Genomic DNA, 8,733 nt, shown 5'->3' with positions numbered 1-8,733 from the left:
CAGAGGTTAGATTCTGGGTGTGGAATTAACAAGAGAGAGAGAAAGGAAAAAAAGGATTTTAAGCATTTTGATTCCATGAACCACCGCCTGCCCACCCCCTCCTCTCCCAAACACGCTTACACACACCCAAACACACACAAACACTCACACACCCTTCCCCACCACAGTCATCCCCTGGGCTAGAAGCTGATCCTCAGCCCATGCCCCGCCTCCCCAATCCACTGCCTAGTTCGGTAGCCTGGGACCAGGGCTGTGTATATAGATGGGAGGGAGGTGCGGGTGGGCAGGGGTCCCGCCGTCTCTGCCCCAGCGCCTGCGACTCTCACGTTGTTACCCGCTTTGCCCTCCACCGCTTTCTCTCTTGGCGCTCCGTCCATCTCAGTTGCAGCGAGGGGTGTGAGTGTGTGTGTGCGCGCGCACTGGGGGGGGCAAGGGGAGGGCTGTGGAGGGAGGCGCCGTCGGAGGGAGAGTAGACGTCAGGAGGAGGGACGGAGGGAGAGAGGGAAGGAAGACAAGGGGGGAGAAAGGGAGAGCAGAGAGCGAAAGAGACCCGGAGAGATAAAGCTCCAGGCGAGAAATAATAAAAGGGCGAGGGGGAAGGAAAGGGGGGCGAGAGAGAGGGAGAGAGAGAGAGAGACGGGACCGTGAGGAAGGAGAGATAAAAGAGAAGCGGAGGGAAGGGAAGTGAGTTTGTGCGCGCGAGTGAGTGTGCGTGTGAGTGTGCAGGGGCGGGCGCGGGCGGGCGGGGGGCGGGCTCCCGGGCTCCCCTCCTCCCCAGCCCGCTCCTCTCGCTCCCTCGCCAACTCCGGGCCCCAGCCGCGGGCGGGCGCACGGCGGAAGGACAGCATGCTGAGCCTCCTCGTCTGGATCCTCACTCTCTCCGACACTTTCTCCCAAGGTAAGCTCCCCTACCCCCCCCGCTCCGCCCGCTCCTGCCCTTGCTCCCCTTCACGCTTCCCCCGGGGGCCGGAGTGTGCGCCCCGACCCGGGGAACGCCGAGGGGCTCGGCAGCCAGCGGCCGGTCCCCGGGGGTCGGGACGCCACGAGGTGGGGGCTGGGTCCCCGCGCGGAGTAACGGGGGCTGCGGGGAGGAGTTTTCCGTTGATTTGCCCAAGTTGTTTCCTCTGGCTGCGCGGGAGAACCGAGAATCGGGGCCGCGAGGGCCGGGGGTCGGGGTGAAAAAGGGATCCGACCGCTCAAAGTCTTTTCCGGAGCCTCTGGCAGCTCTACTCACCTCCACCCTCTGAGACCCGGAGTCCGGACGCCTGGGTCCCGGCGGGAGGGAAGGCTGGGAAGAGGGTGGGATCTCAGATTCGGGGGACGGAGGTGCGCGGAAAGCGGGGGACCCAGGCTGCCGAAGATGTAGCTGAGGGAATCCCGGCCCTCCTTCAGCCTAGCCCCTGGCGTGGCTGAGTCTGAGCCGCGGCTCCAGACTGCCTGGGGCTGCCCCCTCCAGAGGAAGGGAGGGGTGCCTCGGGGCCTCTGGTGGGGATTTGAACCCTTGCCCGCGGAGGCTCCCTGTCTGGAGTGGAGTTCCAAAGGCAGCTTCGGGCCCGCTGGGTATGGAAGTGGCCATTCGCTGGGGCGGCGGGAGTCGGGGGCGGCTAACACCTTCGGGTCAGAAAAGTACCGATGTAGCTTTATTTGGGATCGGCTGGGAAGAGCCTGGGAGATGGAGGAGAGGTTGAGAGATGCGGGAGAGGTTGAAAGAGATGAGGATGTTAGTGTATCCCAAGGCTGGGCTGGCGGGGCGGCAGGGGAACTGAAGAAACCGAGGGCCCAGACTTCAGCCCCTACTGGGCTCTGTTTGAGTGGATTCTTGTCTCTTGGATCTGACTCTAAGGAAGACTTAACCCTGCTGAGCTAGCCGCCCCCCCCCCCCACTCCACCCCCGCCCCCAAGATGGAGCTGACACAGAGAGATTGACATACAAACACCAAAATCCAGTCCTAGACACCGAGACAGACTATTCACCTACGGAGACAGACATACCCGCGAGCATTCCCCACACGGAGACAGACACATATACACAAAGACACTGACACATCCGAGGAAGACAGATTCCTCCCCCATAGCAGCGTATTCGAGCACCCAAACACACCATAACTCACAGACACAGTACATGTATGCAGTTGGGCGTTTGCGAGGACACAATATGGACCCACACACAGAAACCCTTCTGTGAATCCCAACCCTCCAGCAAACAAAGAAACTTGAACTGGCATTCCTATAGGCAGATACCTATGGAGATGTTCAGGCAACAAAATGGAGGAGGTGGGCTCCTCTTGGGTGGTGGTGGGAGGGTGGATCTGGGAAGAGGAAAGTTACTGGGCACCGAGCACCCTCAGGCGAGGCCCTGCTACCGGTTCCCTTCCTGGCCTAGTGGGTGTGTGTTTAGGGGTGGGATGTTGTATTGGACCCCTCCCCTCTCCTCCCGGCGGGGCCCTCCTGCCTCTGAAGGCAAAGCCTGGCAGAGTTGGTGGGGGCGGGCCTCCCATCATGTCCCCTAAGGCTCCCACCCCCCTGGGTCACACACATGCATACTTAGCATTTGGGTAGGGCCCACGTTCATAGTGTGAGTGGGGTGGAAGTGGTGCTGGGGGAAAGGAGGCCTGGTCCTGAGGTTGGCAGGCCAAGCCAGCCACTTGGCAGAAAGTTGGGAGGATGACTTAAGTTCTGACTTTGTTCAGCCAGGCTGCTGGAGGAGGGGGAGGGGAGGAGGGCCCACCGCGGTGGGGGAGGGGTCAGCTGGGTCAGTACTGGTATGTGCTGGGGGCCAGCGTCTGTCTGCCCCTTTCCTGCAGCCTTAATGTGTCAGCAACATGGATACGAACAAGCTTCAAGGAACAAAAGCTGCAGTTCGCAAACAGGAGAGGCATGTGGACTGAGGCAGGATGGAAGGCTCCAAGAGAAGAGTGTTGGGTGCCTTTCTGTCTTGGCGGGGGAGGGGTCAGGGGTTAGCTGAGCTTCCGTCGCCCATCATCCTGCAAGGGTGAAAGCAAGACCTGATGAAAGTGTACACAAGTATTTGGGGGTGGGAGGGGGGATACCAAAGGGAGCAAAAGGGAGAGGATAGAGCAGAGGGGAGAGGAAGTCACTCCTGAGTGTTCCTGGGAGGCTGAACAGGGACTGGAGAGCAGGCAGGGTTGGAAGGAGTAGGGACCTGGGAAGACGGGGATGCTCACGGGACTGGGCAGGAGAGGAGGGGGGCGGTGGCAGGACCTCTCTCCTCAGCCTCCATCCTTAGAAAGAAGGAGTTGTAGGCAGGGACTGGGGCAGTGAGAGGAGAAACTGAGGGGGGTCGCCAGGCTTTTGAGGGAGGGTGATGGGCAAGTGCGGAGAAGGTGGGAGGAGAAGGCAGTTGAATTGAGGGGAGCGGAGAGGAGAGAGGAAGGGAACGTTCAGCCTAGGCAGAGAAATAAAAATCGCGTTTTAAAGAATTTCAATGGGCTTCATCAATCTTCATTTTTCACTAAATAATTTTCTGTATCTTATCTAAATGAAAACCATTATCCTTCCCCCCGTTTCCATCATGCGCTGGCTCCTCAGACTGATTGCGCCGAAAATTGAAATATTTATTCATTTTCTGGGAGATTTTCTCGCTCCCCAGTCTCAGGGAGGAGAAATTGAAAAAGAAAGATTATAGCTAATCAGAGCAATGTGGGATGACAGGCCGGCTCGGGGCGGGAGCTGCCTCCAGGGGAGGGTGGAGGTTGGGGTAGGGGAAAAATGTGTCCCTCCAGCCCCTAGACGTCCCCTGGGCATCCCTGCCACCACTTGGCAGGGTGGCGAGGAGTAATGGGAAGAGGCCCCAGGGCCTCCTAAATTCCCAGTATTCAACTGCCTGAGTACAGCTACATCCAGACAGAGAACAAGAGTCTGGAAAAAAGAGTAGCTGGGAATGGACTCCCTTCTCACCGTGCCCCCCGACCCCACACACACACACACACTTCAGATGGCCCACATTTCTGACCCAAAGCAGGATCTTGAGATTGGGGAAGAGCAGCGGGAGACACGGCAGAAATCAGGATACCTGGTCCCTCTCCTTGACCTTGATTGGACTTCTGCTCAGACCCCAAGAGAAGGGTGTAGACCCAGTTTTCAGGGCCTAGCACTACCTCCAGCTATCGCTCTGGACCCCAGAAGCTCCTGGATCAGGAAGAGGAGGAGAAGCTGTCTAGGCCTCCCACCTTCCGCTGGCTCCCATGGTTGCATGGTTGGTTGTCTCCTCTGCCTGTGGCTCTCTGGTGGGGTAGGGATGAGGCAGCCCAGCCTTGTCCCTGCTGTCTCCTCTGCCCGTGGCTCTCTGGTGGGGTAGGGATGAAGCAGCCCAGCCTTGTCCTTGGCTCTCACCCCATGTTGACCTGAGAACCAAGTGCTCTGATGAAAACTCCTTTAGAGCTTTATATCCTCTGGGACTAAGTCTTCATTTCTCTTTTATCCTTTCACTTTCTGACACAGTGCTAAGCGTGCAATGAGTGCCCTTAAATATCTGATCAATTGATTGACTCGATGAGAGCGCTACGGTGTTGGAAGGAGGCAGTATTAAATGGTCTTAAATCACAGACTCCTGTCCAGCTCCCTGGCTAAACCCCTTTCCCCCCAGGCCACTGGATAGTTGTGTCAGCTTGAACAAGCTGTGTGCTTTCTCTGTGACTCAGTTTGCTCGTCTGTACAGTCAGGATAGAAATAACATTTCATACGGTGGCAATGGCGTGTTAATCCACATAAGGTGCATGGAGCAATGTCTGGAAAGACATGCCCTGCCAGTGCTTCTATTAGGACTTCGTGGCTGGACACGGGCAGCCCAGTTGCTTGCTTCCTTTCCAGCTCCTCCTTCTCTTTTTGTTTTCTCACTCCAGCAGCCCAGATTCTTGGTCCTGGGCTCCAGCACCTCTGCCTTGTATCTTTTGTGGAGAGAACTGGGTTGTGGAGGACCCAGAAGGGGAGGCTAACCAGCCTTGGTTGGAGACCTCAGGAAGGGTTTGGGGAAGAACAGGACCAAGTGGAAGAGGGTGGCATTCTAGTGAGAAGGAGCCAAAGCTCTTATGAGAAATGAGGAACGCTAGCCCCGAGGTGGCAGCGTTTCAGAGTCTGGAAATCATACGGATCATTTATGGAGCCCTTGTGCTAACTACTTTATTTGCATTATCTAATTTAATCTGTACAACAGCCCCCTGAGATCGGCTCTGTAATTATCCCCATTTCATGGCTGAGAAATCGAGGTTTAGACAGGTTGGGTATCTTGATGGTGTTAATGGCTGGGGAATCAGCTCCTCTCAAATACTTCCCCCACCTTCCTTTGACTGGGATCCCACATGCCAGCAGGGATAGATGCTGAGCCAGGACAGGGTCCTTCCTGATCCAGAGCTGAAGGAAAACTCAGAGGAAAAAGGAGAGAGTGCTCATAAATGGAAATTCATTCGAATTCCTAAAACCATCTTTTATTCTGAGATTCTGTCCTACATTTTTGGGTGTTTAACGGGTTTTTCTTTGGTAATATAACAGTGACCATAAATGACTTTTAATTTTTTGCTTGTTTATTTATATTTTGTATTTATTTGACTGCTGCGGGTCTTAGTTACAACAAGTAGGATCTAGTTCCCTGATCTGGGATTGAACTTCGGTCCCTTTCATTGGGAGCATGAAGCCTTAGTCACCGGACCTCCAGGGAAGTCCCGTAAAAAGCGCTTTACTTGGCGAATGGAAAGGTTTGCAGCTTTGTGTTTGTTTCTAAAATTACACACAGCCTTTACAGGTCTGTGAGCCGCAAACTTGGAAACTACCCCTGCAACGTGCAAGACTGACTTGTGGAGAGTCAGGGGGTGGGGGCCCCACTGAGTGGGGGCCTGGGGAGAAAACCAAGACCATGAGCTTCTAACTCAGCCCCGTCCCTGGCAGACACAGAGGCTGGGGTCTGGTGTTCTCATCTGCTTTGGGAAGCCCTGCCTGCCCTAGGGTAGGGAAAAGTGACTGTAGAAGAGGTGGTCTCCCAACCAAAGCATCAAAATGACTTCTTGTCAAATCCCTACTGTGCGCTCTTCACACTCATTGTTTATTCCTTTTAACAATGCCCTTGTGAAGGAAGTGTTACCCCCATTTTAAGGATGAGGAAACCAAAGCCAATTTTAATTAACTTGCTCAGGGCCATCCCGGGAGTATTAGATCCCAACAGATTCAAACTCTTTGCTTTACTACAAAGCCCATGGTCCCCTGGGCACCCTTCACCGCAGAGGCACCTGTGCGGTGGCCTCCCTTCGGTTGAGGTGGCTTTGGAGGGCAAAAGAGGGCGCCTTCCTGCTCTTCTTCCCCACAGTGACACCGTGCTCCTCCTGGTGCCTGGCTCAGCCTGCTCCCCCAGGGCTCAGCCGAGATGCCTAGACCACCAGCATCTTGCTGTCTTGCTTGGATGACCATCTGTTTTATTTAGTAGGGATGGGAACTCCTTGTCTGTCAGGAGCAGGAGGTTTGTAATGCCGCAGATCTCGTCTTCCCACTTGTAGAGTCTTTTTAACTTTGTGTTGTTTAGTCACTAAGTAAGTTGCATCGGATACTTTTGTGACTCCATGGACTGTAAGCTGCCAGGCTCCTTTGTCCGTGAGATTTCCCAATCAAGAATACTGGAGTGGGTAGCCATTTCCTTCTCCAGGGGATCTTCCCCATCCAGGGTTCAAAGCTGCATCTACTGCATTGGCAGGTGGATTTTTTTTTTTCAGCCACTGAGCCACCTGGGAAGTCCTGTATTTATATAGTGCGTTCCAATTTTAGCAACTTTTTCACATGTACAATCTCATTTGGTAGATATATTACAACTGTCCTATGATACGAGCAGTGTAGTTATTATTTCCCCCATTTAATACATAATATAATAGTCTTAGAGAGCTGAAATGACTTGCTAAGGGGAGGTTGGACTGGAGGGAGGGGATAGGGGCAAATGCCTCCATCATCCCAATTTTGGGGATGGTTTCCAACCAAGGATAGGGACATCCCTGTCCATGCATCCAGAGCTGGGAAGGCTATGTCCCTTCCCCACCTATCAGCTCCTGCCTGGTTTCTTCTCAAGGCCTCCAGGCCACTTTACTTGGCCCTGTCCTGGAAGATGCTTTGACCTGGAAAGGGCTGGGATTGGGAGCGGGGGAGCGGCAGGCAGTGGTCAGCAGGAAAGAACAAAGAGGCTGCCATGTCCTCAATTCTGAAATGTTATGTCAAAGAGAGGCTGTCTCAGGAGTCAGGAAAGAAAATGAGTCCATTCTAAGTGAGAGAGAAGGCGGTTCTCTTCTGTGGAGAGCTTGCTTTGTGTTTTGCTTGCATTAGTAACTCATTTAATACCAACAGTAAGGACTTGCCAGGCAGTCTAGTGGTTAAGACCCTGTGCTCCCAATACAGGGGCCATGAGTTCAATCCCTGATCGGGGAACTGGGATCCCACATGCCTCCCAGTGCAGCCAAAAATAAAAATAAATTAAAAAAAATTTTTTTTAAGTACCAACAGTAACCTGTTAGGAGTTATCCCCATTTTGTGAGTGGACAAAGAAAAACAAAGAAGTTAAGCAGATTGGCCAACATGATATATTTAAGTAGTACAGAGCCAGGACCAGATCCCAAGCAGGGAAGTGGGAGTGGGAGGCAGGAATGATTCCAGAGGGAAGCCCCTGAAGATGGATGGGCACACCCACCCGTTCCACATTGCCGCCGCATGCAAGTCTCACTGTGCAGTGTGTGTGTCCACGTGCACACGTGTAGATTCCCTCGTGGTCGCCTGTGCACTTGCATACACAGCCGCTTCTCACCCCCATACGCCTATGAATAGATCTCTCTCCCTTTCCCCCGGCCCACCCATTCACCAGAGAATACAGGGGAATGTGTCCCATTCCCCTGCCAGCCATGGCAGCCATCCTCTGAAGAGTCTTTGAAGGCACGAGTTTTTGTCTTGTCTTGCTCTGAAGACGCACACACTACAAGGTTGTGAAAGTTGGAACCCTCAGGTTCCCCATTGTGTGATTCTGGTCTCTCTCCGTCCTGCAGCCCCTGCTCGTACACCTTCCCACCCACTGATTCACAGAGAGTGCAACCTGACCGAGTTCTTTGAGCTCCTGGGATGAAAGCTGACTTTCTTTTTTGCTGAAGATCGCATTTTTCTTTCTCCATCCTGCTCTCCCCCACGCTGCATCAACTTTCTCCAAGCTCCCAATTTCTCCCCCTCCACATTTAATTTCTCCAGCAACTTTTATTAACCTCTGTAGTCTCAGGGAGCTGAAGCCTCATTCCTCTCTGCCCTCCTTGAGTCCATTTAACAAAATTGGGATCATATTGAAATAAATGGGCCTTGTAGCCAGCCAGCTTCCTCAGGATTCAGGGTCTTAAATCCAGGGTGGAACTCTGTAGTACTCCCTAGCAAATTCCATTAGTTTCCCAGGAGATGCTGCTGCTGCTTCATTCCTCCAGGGGCCTGACTCTGGGAAGGTGATGGAAGAATCTCCCAGAAGGCCATGGGGACTGGGTTTGAGGCAGCAAGGGACAGCAGGTATCAGTGCTCTGCGCTGGCAGGGCTGTCCCGGTAGCCTGCCCTACTCCAGGCCAGATTAGAGTCATACATCCCTCTTCCCAACTGGCCATGTGATGCTTTTCTTCTCTGCCTCTTTTTTCCTTCTAAAGCAGTTGAGGGAGTCCATCCTCACTGTGTGGGAAGAGAATCCGGACTTGGTTCCTTTATCTCACAGAAATGTGTTATGTG

General features: G+C 53.9%; 1 protein-coding gene across 3 annotated transcripts in view; it reads left to right on the top strand.

Moving 5' to 3' along the window:
• The first annotated feature begins 814 nt into the window (after positions 1-814).
• The window catches only part of KIRREL1 (kirre like nephrin family adhesion molecule 1), a 104,754-nt gene continuing 96,835 nt past the window's right edge, over positions 815-8,733 (top strand). For all 3 annotated transcript variants that reach the window (XM_024989894.2, XM_024989893.2, XM_024989892.2), the window contains exon 1: positions 815-898. In XM_024989894.2, the coding sequence (XP_024845662.1) occupies positions 847-898 (52 nt within the window). In that variant the 5' untranslated portion in view covers positions 815-846. The remainder of the gene's footprint in view (positions 899-8,733) is intronic.

This window comes from Bos taurus, chromosome 3, assembly GCF_002263795.3.
Source record: "Bos taurus isolate L1 Dominette 01449 registration number 42190680 breed Hereford chromosome 3, ARS-UCD2.0, whole genome shotgun sequence".
Classification (NCBI taxonomy): Eukaryota; Metazoa; Chordata; class Mammalia; order Artiodactyla; family Bovidae; genus Bos; species Bos taurus.
Note: the sequence above shows the minus strand (reverse complement) of the source record. Positions and strands in the feature narration are given on the sequence as shown.